The sequence below is a fragment of the Clavelina lepadiformis genome, chromosome 5, assembly GCF_947623445.1.
Source record: "Clavelina lepadiformis chromosome 5, kaClaLepa1.1, whole genome shotgun sequence".
Lineage (NCBI taxonomy): Eukaryota > Metazoa > Chordata > Ascidiacea > Aplousobranchia > Clavelinidae > Clavelina > Clavelina lepadiformis.
In genome coordinates this window covers 2,793,636-2,816,131 of record NC_135244.1, presented here as the reverse complement: position 1 = coordinate 2,816,131, position 22,496 = coordinate 2,793,636, and the positions used below count along the sequence as shown (strand labels likewise).

Here is a 22,496-nt window from a genome sequence, read left to right as displayed (position 1 = left end):
GAACCTATAAATTAGTTGCAAAAAACGTAAAAATTTTCTTTCAAAATTATAAGTCCACTTATACAGACTTATAAGTCCAAAAGTGTTACAAGATCGCTCTAAAATAAGAACCTCTCAACTTGAAAAGACAAAACATAAGACAAAAGAACTTTGAAACTAACTCGTATTTTTCGATAATAATCGATATAGGCTGATCGCAAAACTTTCGCTTATATGGTGTGTATAAATCTGAGTTTCAGTAGCAATGCAGATCTGTGATAGCTTGTAGTTTATCATGTATCTACAGATCTTCTAAAATATTTCACCACCGAGTTCATGTTTTATTGTCCTGCGCAAAGAAATTCGTGCGCTGTCTTTCCGGGCCTGTCCCTGATCTAATGCAGATGTAACTTGACTTCAAGACTGACCTTTAACTATGCCCTTTGACATTGAGAAAGTTTTCGAATCGTGTATAATGACTATAAGCGTGTGACCCATATCTTTATACTCAATACAACAGAAAATCAGCAAAAATATCCACTTGACGTCATCGTCCGTTCAATGCGCTCATTTCTAAACAGGCGCCGTGCTTGCATTGTTAGTTTTGATTGAACAGACGACTTTTTTCACAGGACCCCTTTATATTTTATGAGCAAAAAACCGATCGCTTCTGCGTAAACATGAGCATTTGTGCTTTGGTAAAATTTGACCTAAGTCAATTCAGTTGTGGATATAAAATGCAATTTTTTGCGTAAAACAGAGAAGGTTTCATGAAAATATCATTTTATCAAATTAAATATCATATCAAATATCAGCTAAGTGTTAAATTAACTAAAGTTAATTTTTAACTAATTTTAACCGGTTATAACTCGACAGTTTTTAGTTGCTATTGCGTACTTAACAGGATGCGGAAATTTATTTTATACCTAATTACTTGATCTTTTTTTATTTGATTATGGCGTCATTCCGTGTATTACGTCATCTTTTCGTACGTTAGAGTAACGAGTTAAGAGGGTCGTATAACGTCACGATAATCGTATAAAAGAACACTCTGTCACTGTGAGAAACCGTGATAGTTGCGAACAATCGAATGCATATTTCCTTCGTGGGGTCTCTTTCGTTATTAGGGCGAACGGAGTCGATTTGAAATTATTGGTCTCAACGTTTTTATTGGCAGCTGCAATTTTGAAAATTCGATACCCGGTAATTATTGCAACGTGTAAAATACGTCATTTCGCAACCCCTAAAAAGTTTCTCTTGCGTGAACCCTTCCACCGGTTATTGAAAATGACCACCGGTAGTTTTGTCACAAAACCACATTGTTATTCTAACGCTTAATAATTGAAGTATATCATTTCATTCGTTAGCACTAGCTTATATTGCAGGCATATGCACTGCGTCTTACGGTGTCTAAAGATACCATTCTGTGCCCTTCTCTGCTTTACCTGGCCCAATCGTCGAAACAATTTGCTCAAAGTGTTCTATGCAACGCTTATCATTTTTTTGGCTTGTTTACCGCAAGTTAACGAGATTTCAAGCTATTCTTCATGAATGCAATGTCTGAGGGCTTCTGACCCGATTGTGTCAACCGCATGCAATTACTGAACTCTCAGCAACAGCACGACTAAAATGTAATTCTTGGCCTTTTGTTTAAAGTTAGTGGTTTAGTTGACAGATATTAGGCAAATACAAATCTAACCTTAAATGCCAGTTAAACTATTAACAAAAGTAAAATAATTGTCCAAAAAAGGCACTCTGATGAATTCCATGCATGCAAAAATCTTTATTACCCTTTCAACTAGTTCAAAAAACACTGATTCTGTCTAGTTAAAGTATAAAACTACTGCTCGGTTAACATATGAAGCTACTGCTCGAAATGCAAAAAAAACATTGAATGTGTAAGAGACTTAAAAACAGATTCCGCCGGTTTCTAACCATTTAAACTGTACTCACAGAAAACTTTACTTGCAAACGTATTAACACGATGATCGACTCTGTGAATACGGAGTCGTAGCAACCGAAACCTTCTAAATTTTGATCTCATTCTTTCTTAGATATACTTAGAATCCTGTCAGCAAAACTTGTTGAGAAAGCGCACAGTGGCCATATCGTCTGCTCTTACTACAAATGCGCGAGTTTTGATGCAACAAGAGACGCGCCATGGCAGCGAACTCAATGCATTGCGCCTTTTCGTCAAGCTGATATATTTGGTCTTAGAGACAGTTCGTCTTGAAATTCTATTTTTGTTCAAGAATATTTCATAACGGTGCTTTCTAAAAAATTATTTCCCTTGTTAAGTCTGAAATCTTCATGTAGAAGAGACTCTTGTCTTTGCTTGCTGGATATTAAGCGTCATTTAAACCTACGCAATGGCAATTAAAGTTTTAAGTTAGTTTACATAAACATGCTTCGTGCCATTTATGGTGAATTGTTTATGGCGTACTCATAAAAGGGCCTATTAAACTTGCTTTAATTATGATCATGAAAACGTCACAACTGTAGTTATACAAAAAGTGAAAGTGACGTCTTCATGGGCGTTGTGTCAATGATTTAAACTGATTGTTATCCTCAAATCTGTGAAACGTTACCAGATATTGTCACAGCAAGTTTAGCTCACTGTAATTTGTCGTTATTAAACTTAGTGACTAAAACTAGAGTCAACCGCACCTTAACACAACAGTCTTGAAAAAGTTAACCAATCGACACGTGTTCCGCGTAATCCAATTTTAAATAATTTATATTCAATTTGTGAATTATGCATCAGTTCCAGATATCAGATATCCACAAGTCGTTTTCATAAAAAGCAATTTGCATTTGTCCCCAGCAATGAAGTTTGTCGTCACTCGTCACATCAAATATTATGAACCATCCAGCTGTACCAAACTATAAGTGGTCTTGCCGTCTTACCGCTTAAGCTCGATTCTTGTAATTGTAGCCTAGTACACACCTTGCTCGTGCGAATGTTTTCCCTTACAATTATCTTTCTACCTTTATATTAACTTTGTAGTGGAGTTCACATAAAATTTTGAAATGTTTTAAAAGTATTAAGATTTTTCTAACATTCTTTGTTCCTTCATCGTTTATTTAATATTTAACTGCAGTAAATACTAAACAGAATGATTGACAAAACATTTAAAATGCCCTGAGGGTGTTCGTAGTACTATTAGGCAATTGCAAGCATGATGCAAAACAAAACAAATCTAAGCCAAATAGTTTGATAGCAATTGCGTTATTAGGGAATTTCTAAAAATAACAATTCTGGATTTTTTTTACTCGACGCAGCGGTTATACAGTTTATAAGAAAAACTGTTATTAGCTTTAATTGCTTTAAATACATAAAAATACAATGAAAAGTTTTTCTGCATTTTTGCAATGTTTCTACAATATAAATTTTTGAATTTAATGAAAAGTTAGTTGTCTTCAGTCTTCAGATATGTCCACAAATAAGAGCGGAAGTAAGTTAAATAACTTCACGCGTAATCAACAAATCCATTATAATTAGCTTCAAGCAGAAAATCGCTCATAAACAGCAACTCACTTGCGATGCATGTTTCACCACAAAAATGATACTAACCAAGTTTACAGCAAACCTCGACCTGCAATTAATGTTATCTCCTTGCTTGTCAGGGTAGGCCTATTTTGACAGACGAGCGTGGTGTTGCGCCTTATCTAAATGCGATTAAGCTTTGCTTTCATGTCAAATCGTGATTGACAACAATTTTTATCTGATCTTAGGTTGCATATTTGATGCTATGCTAATTAGATTTAATCTTGTTTTAACTGAAGCAAATTTGTTGTGAATAAGTTTTTTGAGTAATTTTAAGTGTGATTTTGCTGCCTAAATACATTAAAGTTAAGAAAATGGAAAAATGGGGTGTAAATTGTTTTTAGCATTCGAGTACATCAAGCGTCGGGACTAATTTCATTACTGTTCAAAATTTTGTGGATTGAATTTCTTAAACTGAAAAAATAAACAAGCAAAATTTTTTACTAGTCATTTTTCCATAATAATACCAACTTTAAAATCAAATTAAAAATATTACTGCAGCAGGATAATTTGTTTATGATTTCCATGAAATTTTTCTGAAGAACTCGACGATGTTTCGGTGATTCCCCTAAGTTGAAACAGCATGTATTTTACATTAAATTCATCTGTTGATCATATCAAATTGTTTGTTTTACGTCGTTGTCTGTGGGCTGTTTGAGAGAACGAAAATACTAGCCATTTTGATGTGATAAAATGTTGCATAAATAGTGTAGTTTTTAGGCCAATCTACTTTTAGTTGCCTTTTGTCCAGATTTTATGAGATCATGGTTGTTCTCGTCGGTGTAAATACCTTGAAAGGTTAGAACCTGGAAAAATTTTTTAAACCTTTTATCTTTTTGTGTACAAAAAGATCTATGTGTACTGGTAAGTTATTACGATTGCATGACAAAAATGCTTGTGGTTTAATAAAAGATCAAAGTGTTGCCAAGATTCCCATTGTTTACTTCGTTAGTATAGAGTAGACCAAAGACTGCCACCATTTCCCCGGAAAAAAATCGTGCGTTCAAAGCTAGTTTTCGTAGTTTCTTGTTAACATAACTTAAATATTATAACATAGCAACCTAAACTTAACTTAACTCTACCTTCTAATCTGAATCTAACTTTAATCATACCCAAGTAACTAAAACTAATTTTTGCATGCCCATTTTCTTAACCTAGCCTCTTATTTTTAATAACGATCTGCGTGACCTAATTTCGGTAAAATAGTCACTCTCTAGGCCTAAAGATGATAAGAAAGTTTTCCCTCCTGGACAAAGTAGCTTCATTATCGGAAAAAGGTATATTAGCGAATGTTTAGACTGCAGACTGCACAGAGTTTGGCACAATGTTAGCAGCGGTGCAATCAAGACTCAAGTGTTAGAATGTAGATTTTAGTATCGAAATTCAGGTTAATTAGTCAGGCTGGAAAGGATTTTTCACGCATTTTTCGACAGAATCTCGGAAGTGCAGGACGGCTAAAGTTAAGGTGCGCTGGGTACAAAATGGTGTACTAGGTGCATTTTGGAGTCTGCAATAAACACCAGGCTAAACAAAAGGCCTAAGGACTGTCTTTTTTGGTGGTAAAAAGGAAACATTTGAGTCCAAGCACCTGACCGCAGTTTTAAAAAACCTTGAGGGTGCAGTTGCCATGCTTTTCGCTATTGTTACTCGGTGCACTAATGCGCACAGAATGAATATGCACATAACTGTATTTTGCATGAATTTAACCAATCACAGACACAATTTTTGTTCTTTACTGGACCGTTTGTATGATGTGCCAGAGACAGTTGGCTAAGCGCCAACTTTCTGGGGTAGAATTGCTGTTTAGCTTTATTTTCTGTAGTCTGCTACAGTATAAGTAGGCTATTATATTGGCGCGGTACAAATTTTTACGTTCCATTTATTGCCATATTTTTTTGGCACACTGTAAGTAAACCCTTTCTAATTGGGTTTCTCGTGTCTTATAGCAGACAGGCTGTACATTGCATAGGGGCTTGTTAAAGCATCAAAATTTGCCCCTAACGAGTTGCTTAGCAGCAGCATGTCTTATTGCTAAATTTCGTCGAATTTGCTGCATCTTAAATCCAGTGAATCGCTTTAGACTGTTGAACAACATTAATGCACTGATATTGTTTTGAAGGTTCTCCATAATACAAAAATTTGAATGCACGTTATGTGTGATGATGAGAGAAATGTAACATTGCAATAACTCAATAATAGTCACATTTTTAAACTGTTTATTAACCTTCTGCGAAACACGACATGACAAAACTAATTAACAAACTAAATAAAACCACACGACCGTTTACATTATTTAACCATTAACAATCCAAAAATGTATTTTTCAGTTACTTGTTGTCTTTACTTGTAAATCTTGTTTTAACTGTAAAATGAAATCTAAAACGTTTCCAAGAACTCTACTTACAGTAGGCTACAAGCAAATGTCAAACAAATGTACACAACATCAAGTAACGAGTGTACAGCAAAGATTTTCCATTACTACGCAAGATGTAAATTGTTGCAACATAATCAGAATCAACATTATCAACAACTATTGTTTCATAATTTCAGGTTAAGCACCACAAATTGTGCTCCTTCACAAACATGGGTTAATATAACTTAAAAATGATTAAAGAAACAGCAAACTAAAGGAATTTTATACTCAAACTGGTAAAATTCCCTTGACTGAAGCTCATTTTGTAACCTAATTTAAACATTTACGTAGCATCTATGTCTCCAAACTTTTGAGTTGGGTCTTTTTATCCAGGATTATTTTAGCCTCTAATACAGTAACACTGCATTATATTTGAGACTTGAAACTCTGTGGAATCTGTTGAAAAATTACCTGCTGGGTTGTGATAAATTTGTAAAAATGCCAAATCTTCAGAGATTTCTCAGTTCTTCTCCACTTGCGGCGACCAGCTTTTGCTCTGGAAGTATTACTTCAGCGTCGGTATTCAAGGTGCAGAGCCGTGGAGTGCGATACAAGAATTCCGGTGGGATGATTGGTGGAAGAAGAAAAAGAATTCCTTTGAATTGGCGAGATGTAATTAAAATGTTTTACGGAAATAGTCAAATGTTTGCTCGTCAATACAACACTATTTAATAAATTTCCAAGGATTTAGATTTCCGTTTTAAATATTGTTTTTGTTTTGTTTGTTATGATCCTTTAAAGCTTGTACTCATGAACTTTGCCTAAGTTTCATAAAGTTTCCATTTTCTTTTCATCTAATTGATAAACTTTATTTATCATGAAGTCAGTAATAGTGAATTTTTTTCAGCTGAATTTTAATCCTGCGAGACTTCCGTCGGCGTGGAAACCACCTGACTGGGACAAAAAACAAGAAATTGATTATGAAAGAGAAAAGGAGCTTGCAAAATATACACCTGGGTAATCTGCAAATGTCTGGCAATATTTTAGTAACAAAGTATATAACCAAGTGTGACATTTATGAAATTTAACAAGTATGAAAGCAAGATGGTAACTTTTTCTTGTTTGATATAAACATGTACCAACTAATTTTAGAAACCCCAATTAAACGTCGTATAAGACGAGATCTAATTCAGATAGGGGTCAAATGCAAGATATCATTTTTCATAAATTTCTACGAAATCATAATTTTGGACATACTGTACTTTTAATTGATAGGGCATTGCATGCATCATGGAATGTTTTGAAAACAAAATGTATATATAAACAAGAGTGACATTTAAATTTAATTCATTATTTAAACAACTGTTGGTTACACTTGTGTAAAAACAAGATGATAATTGTTCTTGTTTGATACAAACAGGTACAAACCAGCTATACCTTCACATGAGAAAGATGACTACCACAAGGAACCTGTGTATTTTATTAATAGCAGCTTACCATTTTCGGAAGGGTTGAAACAAGCATTATTTGTGACAAAATCCGTAATAGCGGACAGTGGCCTGCCTAAGCAGATACACAATCTTGCAGAGAGTGTTTCCTACACAGAACAGGATCAACGTGCTATACAGGTTGACAAATATGAAAGCTGTGGTTTTTGGTTGCGAAGTTGTGTTGCAAAGTGTTGTATGAGAAACAGAGATACATAACTAGCTGTTTTGCTGTAGCAGTGTACGCTCGCCATTCCACAATCGATAACATGAACAAAAGTTTGTTAAGGAAAAGAATTAATTTTTTGTTATCAGGTCATTCGCCATGCACATTTATTTGATGTCGATCCTAGAAGTTTAGACAAAGAGAACAAAGTACAACGCTGGAAAGCTGATAATTATAGAATTGTTGCAAAACCAGACAGGTGTTTATTTTATTCCTTCAGTTATCATGCGCACTGGTTGAATTAACATTGTTCAGCTAACATTATTTTCAAATAAATACTTGTTTTCTCTGCACAACTGACAACCTGAAGTTTGCTTGCTTAATTCAAACAGTTTTGAATGTTTGCAGGTATTGTCCATTAATTATGAAGGAATTGATAAGGTTGTGTGAAACGAGATCTTTTCAATTGAGTGAAAGTTTTCGCAATCGAATTGTCATTGAAGGTCCACGCTCCATTGCTTGTTTTAGAAGAGGTTGGTTAATAGTGATAATGGAGTCAATCTCTCAAAATTTGATTTAATAATTTAAAGACTTCAATTTAGTTTTCATATTTAATAATATCTATACAATAATTTTTAATATCTGTTATTTAATTTAAAGTGTGTCGGTGATGCAATTTTGATAACCATTAACGAGTAGTAAACCTATTGACTTGGTAAAACATTGACACATTATGAATCAAGAAAAATCCCAGGATATTATGTTATTGAGTATGTCATCTTCATTGTCTGCTTTTACTAGACTGTTCTTCATTGGACACGGAATTTTTACCAGTTCAAGATACCAGTTGGAACATTCGGTTTGACTTGTGTGCAGACATGCAAATTCATTCTAAGGTTACTTAAACTGTTTACCTGCCTATCTGTTGTTTTCATGCCAAGCACTGAATTAAATACTTTTTAGGATCCACTGTCAGCGTTTGCTGATTCGAATGCTGTATTAGCAACGAAAGATATTTCCCTGGCGCCCATATATCCAATAATGCCCATTGCTGATCTCAAATCAACGCATAACTATGACTTTTTCACAAATTCAGGTGCTTTAAAACAAATTATCGACCAGATTGTGTGCTCTGTAATACAGTAGAATTCGCCTATATCGACAGTTCGCAACTAAAACCGGAATTTAGGAACAATTTATATTGATTCGTCTATATCGTTACGTCGCCTATATCGACACTTTTTCTTCATTCCGTTGAGGTGTCGATTTACGCGAATTCTACTGTATTAAGTAAATGTGTTTTCAATTGTTTATAGTGATTACTGATTAGTGTAAATGATTCAACATTTTTCTGGTAGTGCTATATTCATGTAATAGCGTTTGCTGTAATATGCCAGATAGTAAATGCTATGACGCTTTTTCTGTAGGTTTTTCAAGCAAATTTTCTCGGCCGCACTTACACACTATCGCTTTGTTTAACACCGATCAGCTTCCACCCAACTCAATCTATGGCAAGATGCTTACTCACCTGTTCACTTTACTGTACAGTAAAGCTCTAGAAACGTATGGGGTAAGTAACAGATGTCTAGCAGTTTCGTTTGGAGTTGGAACCTTTACATATTGTTGTTAATGCTGTATCTACAGAGGTGATCGTGTTATTTGGGTATTGAAACTTTTTTTTAGGACAATCCACAAGATCTTTCGTCGCCCTTAAGTGCGCAATGTGTTGCATCAGATGGACGTGTTTTTCAGTTCATGTGCATGCAGTTGAATACGACCAAGTTAAATTCAGATGACGGAATAAAAAACATGGTTTGTATTCCGCAAATAGGGTGCAACGTCTGCAACGATAGCCTAGATTAAAGTTGGGACAATGGCTAAAGCAAGCGGCCCTTGAACCAAAACTTTGTCAGTAAGAAGGCTATACTGAACAAAAAATTTTTCAATAATATTTAGCGGTTAAAGCAATTTTCCAAAAATGTGTTGCAAACATGCTGGTGATTTAAGCACGTGCTCCTCATTAAGTTGAAATATTATGCGAAGCAATTGTTAATGAAATGTGTTTAGGTTTGGGTTGACAACGAACATGTCAAGGAAGAGCTGTACCAGACTGATGACGGTATGACATCAGCTGCTATGTACGAGGAATGTGGTCATACCACCTGGAAATCACCAGAATACTACACTGGCTATAACCCTGATGTTTTCAAATTGTTTCAAGGTTTTTGGCTCAACGGAGTATTGTAACAGTTTTTTATCACGAGAATAAACGTCTAAATTCTTCTTTATTCCATTTAATTCGTTTGTTGCATCATATTGCTGGTCTGCTGCTGTGAGTTCGCTGGGTTTACTTGAAATTTAACTTGTAACCAGATCAACTACTTCTTACTCGGGTCAAGCAGTATTGTATTAACTTTACAAACAAGTTCGCCCAAACGTACCTGTGCTAATTACAAAGATATAGCCTATCTTGCCAACAACATCAGAAATCCGCCATAAAGTTTCCACATTAATTATAATTTTTAGAAAGTTTGAAGAGAGAGAGAGTTTATTTTCACCATTTAAAGTAAACTAAAAAGTGTCATAATATAATTTCAACACGATTGATTGATTGGTGTGGGGTCTCACGGTCAGCTGCCCCGGATTCTAATGCAAAAAAAAATCAAAACGGATAGAAAACTAAAACTCAATTAATTAAAATAATACTATAAAATAAGTTTTTTTACAAATATCGATCAAGGCTAGACTAATTTACTGCTATTTTCCACATTTGACGATTTATATATATTGCTCAACATGAGAAATTTTCGTCCGCCCCAGAAAGTTCGAGAAAGCTGTTTCGAGACTAAAACCGTTGCTGCACATGTGCCAATGTTCACTCGTATTAATGTTGTTAAGACTTTCGAACTATTTCTGGTTGTCTTGGAGCCGTGTCAATTTTACTCATTTTCGAAACATTTGCCTGGGTGGATACATGGTAAATGGTTTGGGGTTGTTAAGGTGGCTGTTTATCAACTGTGCTATGTGAACGTTGTTAGCTTGGCAAAGTTTTAGAGAAGATCGCTTAGGTAATTGTGAAAGATGGTATCTGTAATCCACCTTAACTTGATAGGTTGTGCTAGTTGTCGTTCACAACCCCAACAATACGCTCAGTTAGTACAAGGTACAGCAGCTAGGCTACAAAGACTATCGGACTGTTAGACGTTTTACTGGCCTATAGGCTATGCCAGACAACAGACGCTAACTACATACTTTTTTCATCTGCCAATACCAAGAGATAGCAGTAAAAAGTGTGCTGAACCCACAAGACTAATCAACCAGTCATTGTGTTTGCTTTACTTTTTCACGTTTTCACACTAATTAATAAATGATACATGAAGAAGACTAGTTTGCTTCTCTGAACATTTGAGCATTATATTTTTCGTTCCTCCCCTGACGACGAAAAAAGTAAAACGATACTAACTCCGGTTTATATCATAAGTCTACTACGTACTATAGTATATCACATTTATTCAAAGAACATGGTGACAGTTCACGTTATCATGCTAAAATTTATTTCTCTGTGCACGCACGATTTTTGAAATGGGGAAATACTGCCAAATTTTTCATTCTACCAAAGAGATACCGTAGCCAAGATTGAAGAAGTTGTATGGCAGCTTTTTACAAAATATCATTTGCAAAAACATAAAGGTTTGAGTGCACTGGAGACTCAACTTTTAAAAATTGACGTTCAAACAACCAAATTTGCCATGTCTTTGATAAGTTGCTGTACACGTTTGTAAGCTTGTGTGCCTATCCTAACTGGAAAGTATGGCAGTTTTCGACAAAAAATCATGCTTGTAAAGACACAAATTTTGCCTTGACAGCATGCAGTAAAGCTTCAATTGTTTTGTTTATTATGCCTTGGCATTTAAACACTCTAATTAGTCTCATTTATTTTTCATAAATTGGCATGAAAATGAAGACGTTTGGTGTACATTTTGACTGGTTGATAAATCTTAATCCTGTGGGTGCCAACTTTTCAATATGGTGCGCTGGAGAATATGCAACTGTATTTATATCAAAATAACCTCACTACACAATAGATATGAACCTACAAAATATACTGCACTCACCTTAGAGGAACCAGCACACTGTCATGTGTCATGTCACCAGATAGGAAATAACCATCATATAGGCAAAGTATTGGAAAAATTTGCCAGCATCTTTTTTTTGCTACTGTTAAGGATAATTATAGTTGACATTATACTAAACTGCACAAAAACTTACATTCGTTTGAAACTCTATTTTACTTTGTTGTATTGTGTTTCAGAAAATAGACATTGGAATTGCCATTTTAATTAGAAATTAATCAAGATGATGAACATTGAAACCCAAGCTCCCTTAACTGTGGCTGGTGAGAGAACAACAGGAAAAAATGTTCGGACACAAAATGTTCTTGCAGCTTCTTCCATAGCTAATATTGTAAAAAGTTCATTAGGTCCTGTTGGTCTCGACAAAATGCTGGTGGATGATGTTGGTGACGTGACTGTCACAAATGATGGAGCTACTATCCTAAAGCTTCTCGATGTCGAACATCCAGCTGCCAAAGTTTTGTGTGAGCTGGCCGACTTGCAGGATCAGGAAGTTGGAGATGGAACAACATCAGTCGTCCTCATCGCTGCAGAACTTCTAAAAAATGCCGATCAACTGGCTCAGATGAAGATCCATCCAACATCCATCATCAGTGGCTACAGGCTTGCTTGTAAAGAGGCAGTACGTTACATGAACGAGAACCTGACAATCCCAGGAGGTGAGCTTGGCAGAGAGGTCGTGATCAATTGTGCGAAAACATCGATGTCTTCAAAGATCATCGGTGTTGACTCCGAGTTATTTTCCGCCATGGTTGTGGATGCCGCCAACGCAGTGAAATTTGTAGATGGCAAAGGAGTAGCAAAATACCCCATCAAGTCTGTCAATATTTTGAAAGCTCATGGAAAGAGCGCAAAGGAGAGCATTCTGGTTAATGGGTATGCTGTGAATTGCACAGTAGCGTCTGAGGCCATGCCAAAGAAAATTGTTGGAGCTAAAATCGCTTGTCTTGACTTCAATCTTCAAAAGACCAAAATGAAGATGGGAGTACACATTGTTGTTGAAAACCCTGAAAATCTTGAAGATATCCGCAAGCGTGAAATTGACATCACTAAAGAAAGGATTGCCAAAATAATGGCAGCTGGTGCAAATGTTATTTTAACAACCGGAGGCATTGATGACTTAAATCTGAAGTATTTCGTGGAAGCGGGTGCGATGGGTGTGCGACGTGTCCTCAAAAGGGATCTAAAAAGAGTAGCTAAAGCCACTGGAGCCACTCTGTGCTCGACCTTAGCCAACTTGGAAGGAGAAGAGAGTTTCGACAGCAGTTTGCTCGGACATGCTGAGGAAGTGGTTCAGGAAAGGATCTGTGATGATGAGTTGATATTCATTAAAAGTCCAAAAGTTCGCTCCGCTGCATCAATTATACTCCGTGGCCCAACTGATGTTGCGTGCGATGAAATGGAGCGTTCATTACATGATGCTTTGTGTGTGGTGAAACGAGTCTTGGAATCTAAAAGTGTTGTTCCAGGAGGCGGTACCGTTGAAGCAGCTTTGTCAATCTTTTTGGAGAATTACGCAACATCCGTGTCATCGAGGGAGCAGCTAGCGATCGCTGAATTCGCTCATTCTCTTTTAGTGATTCCCAAAACCCTGGCAATCAATGCAGCACAAGATGCAACAGAATTGGTGGCAAAACTCCGTGCTTTTCACAATGAAGCTCAGTGTAATCCAAAGCGACGTGATTTAAAGTGGACTGGCTTGGAACTCACGACCGGTGTGGTGAGGGACAATAAAGCGGCCGGAGTCCTTGAACCGACAATGATCAAGAGCAAGAGCATCAAGTTGGCAACTGAGGCTGCCATCACTATCCTTCGAATTGATGACCTCATTAAATTGTATCCGGAGAGGAAAGAAGGTAAATCCTATCAAGACGCCCTCAATGCTGGAGAGCTGGATATGTGATCAGTTCCAACTGTGAATGTTATAGTTGATATTCTTCTTGAATTCCTGGATTTCATGAAATTTGAAGAAAAAACAGTGTAGTATGACTGCATCTTCTTTCGATGTGTTAAATGCAGTTATTCATTGACAAAATGCTTGTTTGTTGTGAGTCCTGTTATATATGATGTTTCCACATTTAGTCATAATAGGCAATTAATAAACGGATAGTGTTTTCTATTTGGATAAGCAGTGCATGGTTACCAAGTTTCTTGCAAACAAAGTTATTCTTATGTAGTATAAATGCTTGTATCGTGTGTTTCTGTGTTTTGCTTCAGTTACCTGCGACTGCCCGTAGTTGTCGGGTTAGCTGCTAAAAACAGAGTCTAAGCCAGAATTAGAAAGGGCAGGGTTTATTTTTCTACTAAATCTGAAAAGCCTTGAGAGGAAAACAATTTGGAAGTGTTACAATGGTCATTGTTTCTGTTTTGTTGTAAATAATCAATTCCTTTACATTAGCATTGGACAAACGTGTTCTTCAAAACAAATTTTACATTGGCAAGATGTTCATGGAATAAATTCGATAGTCCACGTTAGTGGTATGGAATGATAATAATCTTTATACTAGGATAGAGGAAAGTCTTTGCACGATTTGCACCTGACAATGATTTCTCATCCTCTAGCGCCAGTTACCGAGCTAGCCTTTGTGCAAGTTCCGATTGTCACACGTTTACCGTTCGCGCACTTTGATCAGTTTTATGACTAGAAAATACACAGAAACGGCAAGTCTTTATGTTGGTTTCAGTATATAGGCTTGTGAACTTTAATTTTTTATTTTTCCTCAAACAGTTTTCAATCGTACTAAAAACAGTATACCACCCAAATTCGTGCACAGTTTATCAATATTCTGGTACGCCGTTAATGCTGTATTTTAGGTATTAGGGAAGTTTCCAGGGAAAATTTGAAATTTGAACAAGGGAAATTTCCCTTATTCAGAACTGCAAAATTAGGGTATTTTTGTCGGTTGTGTCATTTTTACACAAGGTTAGGTAGGCATTAAACGAGGTCCCTCTATTTTATGCGTGTGTAGCCATGTACATCAACTAAGTGCAGCATTGGAAGCTATGTGCATCAGTTAGGAGTGAATATGTGAATGTTTAGATGTTGCATTTGATTAACCTATTATTTTATCCAGTGGTAATTGGTTTGCTTCAGTTTTAAGTGTGGGATGTTCCCTCCCTTGGCAGATGGGAAAAGATTATCACTCACTGAGCTTATTCATTAAGATTGCTAATATAAAGGAAATATAGTGGCGTCTTCTTTTGTATCGTTTATTTTTTGCTGTTAATTGTAGGAAAAAAAGTATACAGTACTAATTAACCGTTGATAACATAGGAAGAAACTTATGAACAACCTATACAATTGAGATAAAACAACAAACCTTCACAAGCTTGAAATGTGCACGTTTTTTCATACTAGTAAATGACTCTGTACAGACAATAATTTAGAACCACTGAACGAAGAGCATAAAAAATACAAAATAAATCAAAAAGACAAAAAATAATTCAAAAATGTAACCGAAAAAACATAACTACGAGTTTCATACATACACTGATACACAAACACGGATAGTAAACACAAAATTTTATGGAAAGAAACTCTTTCTTAGGAACCAGAAACTCATTTCTGTTTCTTGGGAAGGCACGATCTTTGCACAAAGCTGCACACGATTAAATTAGAGTGACTGCACTAGGCGGATGTCTACCCTCATCAAAATAAGTATTTGATAAACAGTTTTTAGTTACTAAAAATTCAAAAAGTAGCTTAAGCTGAATTTCACAAAATCCACAAAAACAGGCTCAATAATTTGGACACGAGCGGTGCAAAGACTTATCAGTCCGAATATAACATTCTGATACTTACTATACTAACCACTATGCTATATAGCTTAGCTTTTAGTACTGGAAGAATTTCAATGGTCCTCAGATGTTAATCGGGTTAGTGAAAAACAGGTTAAAAGCTGTATAAAAAGCAAATAGGCTGCAAATATGCTTTTCTCCGTTATCTTGTTAGTTTTAATTGTATTTGTTTTCCGAATCGTGTATGTTTGTTTTATTTTTCAACAAATTAATCCACCTAGAAGCAAGAAGATAACTGTGTTGGCAATTGCCGGATCAGGTAATGCTGGAGATAATTTATTAACATTAAATAATCACAACCAGATGGCTAGCTAAAGAAATTTTTTTTCTTCTGTAGTCAAATGTAAGCATTTTAGGAAGTTCATTCTATCCATGCTTGTGTTTTAACAATTAACAGCTTGTTTTTCGCTCTACACAGTTAATTATGATACGGTTAACATTGTTATTTTTAGGTGGTCATACAACAGAATTGGTAAGACTAATGTCTAAATTACCATCAAATTTCAATCCTCGATTTTATGTGGTTGCAACAACTGACAACATGAGTGAAAAGAAATTAACGGAACTTGAACATAAAAGAAATTCAGTTTATGGAAAAGATTATCACATTTTAAAAATTCCAAGGTTTGCTAAGTTTTCTGTAAAGTTCAGTAGAATTATTCCATGTATTCGAATAGATGCAAAAATGTTACTAGGTTGCCCATTTACAATGCCTACAGACTGGATAGATAGTGATATTTTTGGCATTGATTACAATGTGATAGAGATTGTTCTAAATCTTAAAAGGTTGCAAAACACCCGCCAATGTTTTTCACAAAAGCTCCTTTCCTGTATCACAGAAGCCGTGAAGTGGCACAATCATGGCTGAGCACGATATACACCACTTTCATTGCAACAATCTATTCCTTTCCTGTTCTTTGGAATAGCAAGCCAGATCTTATACTGTGCAACGGGCCAGGCACTTGCATTCCTTTATGTGTAATTGGATTGTTGTTTAAGGTTAGTACTTATAGTTAGTATGGCAGGCTGTCATTTTGCTCTGCTGTGTCAAAATCAATTATTCTCTTGGAAGGAAAAATTTAGTGCTCTATGTTTAGGTATTTAATTAAACATTATTACATCATTAATTCTTTTTATACGGGTTTCCTCATTTTTGCTGGTGTTGAACGTCTTCAACTTTTGTTTAGGTGATCGGGATTTGCCAGGCAGATATTATATACATTGAAAGCATTTGCAGAGTTACAACTATGTCCTTGAGTGGGAAGCTGCTTTACCTTTTCACTTCGAAATTTTTCATTCAATGGCCCAATTTACTGGAGAAGTACCCTAAAGCAATATATTTGGGAGGGAGAATTATCTGATATTAATTCTAAAATTAAAAAGTTGTGCACATACACATTAGTATTTGGTTTTTATTAAATGGTATTGCAAGATTTTGTTCATCTGTTTTATTAAATTTTCCAATTTTCTTTGCTTTTTATTCTCTTCTGTTACAAAACACATTAAAACATAAAATAACAAAAATTCAAATGTTTGAATAATGCAAAAATTAAAGCACGCAAAGCAATTAATTTACATTAAGCATAATGTAAATTATGCGATGTGCGCATAGCACAGTGTTCAGCAATAAAGGTAAATTTTGTATCTTTCTTTGTCAGCACCCAGTACATATATACAATGAGAGCATGTGGTATTTGCAATGCATTGGTTATCATTCTCAATTAAACATAAATGTAAGTTTCATTCACAGACTGATGCTAAAACTCCATCATGAATTTGTTGCCGGCGCCAGCTCACAGTCACACAATGTTGCTGTGAATTTAATTCATGAAATTATACCTTCATTCAGCTAAGCCCTGTTTGCTTGGGTTTTATGAGTGAGCGACATTCGTCAAACAGGTGTACCCTCTGAGGGTCCCGCGTCACTATCATCATTGATGTCTTCACAATCGTAAGCTCTGAGGCAGTCATGTAGAAAGTGTATGCACTTTTCCGTGTAAACTTGGGGAAACTGCCTGAAATGCTGCACATGAAGTGAGCTTGCGAAATTGTGCTGTTGAACGAACAGTGCGCCGGCAGCCTTCCGAGATTTGGCCATCTCCTCAACATGCTGATGAGGTACGATGCCATCTGCAGTTGAGTAGAGAAAGAGGTGTGGCCAAGAATGGAATGGAGAGCACTGCATGGCCTAAAAGTGCAAGAAAGCTTACTTTTAAATGTTCATCATAATTTCCAGCAGTGCGACAACTCCACTCAGTACAATTTGAAGTTAATCAACCACCAAAAATGATGTTTACTTTGTGCTGACTAACCTGGAACAATAATTTCCTTTTGCCAAATCCCAAGCTGTACTTAAGCACCAATGCAAAATAGTAAAATGTGAATGCAAAAACAGCAACATATGAAACGAGCTTATTTGGAAAGCCAGAAAGTATTGCCTTCACGGCAACAAGATATTCCAGCTTGCCTGGGCAGCTATCAAGAATGCATCCTGCCACATTCACCTGATTTTTCTGCAAATACAGATTTAAATTAATTGAAGTTGTACTTTAAAAATACAAGTAACAGTTAATAATAACAGCAATCATGTATTTGTTTATTTACTTTTGTTTGAAACTAAGGCTAAATTGACATTACCAGGCAATATGCTATAAAGTACATATCACAAATACAGACATGAAAAACGTCAGCAAGATATCGGTACAAAAAGTATCCTCCATTGCTGAAAACATGGACAAAAACTGGATGGTCAGTGAGGTCATAGTCATCCAGCAATTGGGCGAGTTTTACGGATGCTTTTTCGTGCTCTTCAGAATGGGATGGATCTGTTCAAAAGTTAGTGCTATGCATTGCATTTCTGAACCAGAACAGAACTATGACAAAGTATCTGTAACCGCTCAATGTCATAACTATAGATACCGGTACTTATTATTATGTTACCTGTGTAGAAAACGGTGGTTGATGGGTGTATGTATCTCACAGTTATGCAACCTTCCTTTTCATAAATTGCGCTGTATTTTGCAACATGTTTATCTTTACTACCCACCCAGCCCAGGAGAAAAACAACAGGTTCTGCCTCCTCAGAAGTTGCTAAACAAAATATTGTTTACATTTCACTGATCGTTCACTTCATATAGAAACTGTGGTATCTTATATGACAAGATCTGATACTTTGCAATAACTTTTAACAACTTTACAATAGCGTGAAATTTTTGCATTGTACTGGAAACACATACCAGATGGGAAAGTGATATTATAGTCTATGTCATCTTGATCTACAGATCTTGGGCGTTGGTTGACACTTTCTGCCAAGGAAGATGAGTACATTGATGATATTAATGTGCTTGTTTCAGCAAATATTCAAGAACTTAGTAAAACCTTTAAAGTATAACCACATGGTTTACAAAGCAAACACAGTTTATTTAACTAAATACTAACTGAAAAAATCAACTGACATTGATACAGTGACACACAAGTACTTAATGCCAAACATACCTATTTCAGCATTTGATGACAATGATCTAAAAAAGATTTGGTTTAATTTTAAACCTCTAAGCAAGAATCTTACAAGCATTTTGGAAAAAATCAACACAAGTTAAATAACTTTAAAACACAATCTACGAAAAATCATTAATATTACAAAGGTATTTGCAGCACCAATCAACCAGGAAGATCAAAAGTTTACCAACATGTTAAGAATTTTTGGACCACAAAAATAGTCAAACCAAACTATGCAAACCGAAAACAACAGAAAAAAAACTCAAAAGCTAATTAACTTTCCTAGGAATAATTACAATCAGCACTGTATTGTTTTAGATCAATTGAAAAATATGAGTTTTTGTACTGTATTTGCAGCAATGTGTATGTTTTCAATGACCATACTAAAATCATGATACTGTTCCGTGTATACATAAAAGATATTTGGCTTTTTTAAAAGTGGAAATCCCTATATCCTGTGTGTTCGGTGTTCCTACATTGTGTATACAATTCCTCTTAAGATAAATTGAACCTTGTTTATTTTTTTATGTACAAATACAATTATCTGTTCCATTTAACAGTGTGTATGATTTATGATTGGCGTGAGTGATCTTGTGATGATATTATAAAATTGCTTGCAAATCGAATGCCGCATAGAATACGGAAATTGGCAAAGCAAAGCATTGCGTTACGTGTCGCCTATGCATGACTTCCTGTGTATCGTTATAAATCGTGACGTGAGTTATTCTTTCATATATAGCTATTCATTGCGTCACAACAATGGTACAGGAAATGATTGTGTCTCGTGTTACGCTGTGCTAAAACAACACATAAGTACTAGAATTGTAAATCCTACACAATCTGTATATTAATTTTGGTTATTATCACAATATTATCACAATCTTCAGTCTAATTCTGACCACCTTCAGTTTATTTCAGTCGAGTTCGGAATAATCCTGTTTGCTCTTACAGCTGTTCATTGTGTTTGATCATTCCCTAAATTCATTCTACTATTAAACTCAGTAAATGAACAGTATTATGCTCTCTCACTGAGTCTCACTTCAATGTATTATGTCAATATCTTCAATCGATAAAGGAAAAATCTAATCAAAATGAATTAACTGCCTATAAAATGCTTGTGTTTACTGCGACATAAAAATAAAATAATCAGACAACAGTCAGCAGAGTGAGTAAATCAAGCTTCATCTTTACAATAGCTGCGTACTATAAGTGATTGAGCTCACACATACAAACAGAACAGTCAAATACACAAACATTATCTTCTTTGCTAACTGCAAAGAGATGCCTGAGATAAAACAGTCTATACAACAGCGTGTACTAGAGAGCTAAGACTTTGAGTCATATTTCAAAGGGGAAATCGTACGTTCGAAGTTATTTTTCACAGTTTGTTATGAACCTAACGTACATGTTATAACATAATAACCTAAACCTTACTTAAATCTACTTTTTAAACTAAAAAATCTCAAATAGCTACAATAAACTTTTTGCGTACCCGCCATTTCTCTAACCTAACCGCCTAGGCTATTTTTAACCGTTACCAGTGATATCGGTACGCTTTTCAATAGTGGTTTCGGCACAAAGTTTTTTCTCCCCCAGTCCTTAGTTCGCTTTCGTTTTTTCTTTCTTCTCCTCATGCACCAATATTTGTTTGTTTTTCACTGACGGCAGATGTTTCGCTCTTATTCCATGCGGTACCTTTGGACATAATTAGCCTACTGTATAGCAACAGACTTATAACACGATCATATTACATTGTATTTAGACCAGACGTCAGGTAACTTAAGTAATAAAGAATAGAAGAGGTAACTTAAAAAACCAGACGATATCTTATCGTCGTATCAGCACGTTTTCGTATCGTTGTTTCTTTCAATGCTTAGTTTTTTTTAAACATAGTATGTTGCAAATTTTCTAGACGCGTTGTCAAGATAAAATAATTTTGGTGTTAGTCCATTGTTTTACAGTATTTTTGTCCAAAGTTACCCCATGGGGCCACGTTGTTAGAACGAAGGCGCCACTATTTCACCGAAAAAATCGTTCGTTCAAAGCTGATTTTTGCAGTTTCTTGTTGTCCTAACTTATATAACTGATATAATGTTATAACGAGGAAACCTAAAATTAATCGAAACCTAATAATCTAACTTTAACTCCAATAAAACCTAAAATAGTTAAATGCAAAAGTTTGCATTGCCTTTCTCTTAGCTCAACCGACTATCTTTAACAACAGGTTGCATGATCTACTGTACTTCCGGTGAAATAGTCACTCTCTAGTCTAGAACGAAAACGAAACTTCGGCCGTGAGTGATAACAAAGAAATACCCGGCGCATGAGGAAAAAAAGAAACACGAAATGAGAGCAAAGGAAGGAGTGGCGGAGAAAATGAGAAAAAGTCTTGTACCGAATCCACTACTGAAAAAGCGCGCCGGTATCACTGGTAACCATCTTTGCCTGTCCTACTTTCGGTAAAAGAAATAGCCACTCCCAAACACTTTCTAGGTGTGAAAACTGAAACGTATTCAAGAGCTGATTGCCCAAAAGTCACGATCAATCAAGTGTTGTGTCCAGCAGGTTGCAAGTAAAGGAAACCCCAAAACCAATCGGTAGATTAGCCATCAAAGTCAACAGTATTGTTTACAGGTTACAGCCAGATGTCCAATAGCAGTTTTAACTGAACGTATGCTAAAAATTTCAAGTGAGGTCCCCAATTCCAGCCTGCTGTTTTTGAGAGACTGCAATTGCTGACGTCACGTGATTGCTGATTGGTAAAGCACGCTGGTACTGGTGACATCATGTAGTTGCTGATGATTAATTTAGTGAGACAGGGTCGTAATCAGAAAAACAATTGTTATTGTTGTACGGCAGCCTACTATTTTCAAACATAATCCTGTTATTCTTTAATGCTCAGTAATTGACAGGTTGTTGTTGGTGTGTGTAACCCTAGACTGCTGTTCATGACGTACTGAACAGCAGCTGTGATTGCTCGAGTAGCACCCTTCTCTTGGTTGCCGCTATGTGATCTTTAGACTGCTATTTGTGACGTAATAAAAAGCAGAGTGTGATTGCTCCAGTAAAATTCTAATATTGGTTGCTGATGAAAACTGGACAACATTTTTGTTTTGTATATAGCAAAGGTGTTCAAAGTTTACTTGAACATAAATTAGGCTATCCCCATACACACAATCAATCTTTATGTATATTCTTTTCTAAAAACCAATACACATTTTTCTTGAAAAAAATCTACATCAATCACTCACTTTCTTGCAAAACTAAACTGCTATTGAATATTGATTACGTCACCAACAGCAGCCTGTCAATCACTGTGCAACAGCCAATACCAGAGTGCTATTGGAAAACAGCAGGCTATAGCACCCGCTCTGGCTCGGCAAATGGCTGTCGGTTAACCAAACCAAAAATTACGTGTGTGTGTGGTGTGCACATTGCACAATGAGCATAGAAATGATAGTACAAAGTGTGGCACACGAACGCGTTAGATTCATCAACGTGCACGCCGATATTGAGATATTTGAGATGTGCTATA

General features: G+C 35.8%; 4 protein-coding genes across 5 annotated transcripts; 3 read left to right on the top strand and 1 right to left on the bottom strand.

Annotated features, from left to right (window-relative positions):
- The first annotated feature begins 6,276 nt into the window (after window positions 1–6,276).
- Window positions 6,277–9,825, top strand: LOC143459485 (large ribosomal subunit protein mL37-like). The gene is made up of 10 exons (XM_076956670.1): window positions 6,277–6,551; window positions 6,787–6,896; window positions 7,300–7,507; window positions 7,682–7,791; window positions 7,941–8,065; window positions 8,334–8,428; window positions 8,496–8,628; window positions 8,960–9,102; window positions 9,216–9,344; window positions 9,600–9,825. Exons 1-10 carry the CDS (start codon window positions 6,378–6,380, stop codon window positions 9,777–9,779), a joined length of 1,407 nt encoding a protein of 468 aa, XP_076812785.1. The 5' UTR covers window positions 6,277–6,377; the 3' UTR covers window positions 9,780–9,825.
- Window positions 9,826–11,824: 1,999 nt separating this feature from the next.
- LOC143458957 (T-complex protein 1 subunit alpha-like) lies at window positions 11,825–13,863 on the top strand. The gene has a single exon (XM_076955869.1). The coding sequence runs from the start codon at window positions 11,889–11,891 to the stop codon at window positions 13,566–13,568; it is 1,680 nt and encodes a 559-aa protein (XP_076811984.1). The 5' UTR covers window positions 11,825–11,888; the 3' UTR covers window positions 13,569–13,863.
- A 653-nt stretch (window positions 13,864–14,516) lies between these two features.
- On the top strand, window positions 14,517–16,894 carry LOC143458959 (UDP-N-acetylglucosamine transferase subunit ALG14-like). The gene is made up of 4 exons (XM_076955872.1): window positions 14,517–15,722; window positions 15,916–16,087; window positions 16,303–16,462; window positions 16,651–16,894. Exons 1-4 carry the CDS (start codon window positions 15,593–15,595, stop codon window positions 16,822–16,824), a joined length of 636 nt encoding a protein of 211 aa, XP_076811987.1. The 5' UTR covers window positions 14,517–15,592; the 3' UTR covers window positions 16,825–16,894.
- Window positions 16,895–16,921: 27 nt separating this feature from the next.
- On the bottom strand, window positions 16,922–21,192 carry LOC143458958 (transmembrane protein 53-like). Of its 2 annotated transcripts, none has more exons than XM_076955870.1 (6): window positions 18,959–21,192; window positions 18,700–18,768; window positions 18,404–18,553; window positions 18,140–18,288; window positions 17,776–17,976; window positions 16,922–17,651 (listed from the first exon to the last, which is right to left on the bottom strand). In XM_076955870.1, the coding sequence occupies exons 1-6, from the start codon at window positions 19,035–19,037 to the stop codon at window positions 17,355–17,357; spliced, it is 945 nt and encodes a 314-aa protein (XP_076811985.1). In that variant the 5' UTR covers window positions 19,038–21,192; the 3' UTR covers window positions 16,922–17,354. The 2 variants fall into 2 exon arrangements, with proteins under 2 accessions (XP_076811985.1, XP_076811986.1); XM_076955871.1 differs by having other exon boundaries at window positions 18,700–18,841; window positions 18,959–21,187.
- Between the last annotated feature and the right edge of the window lie 1,304 nt (window positions 21,193–22,496).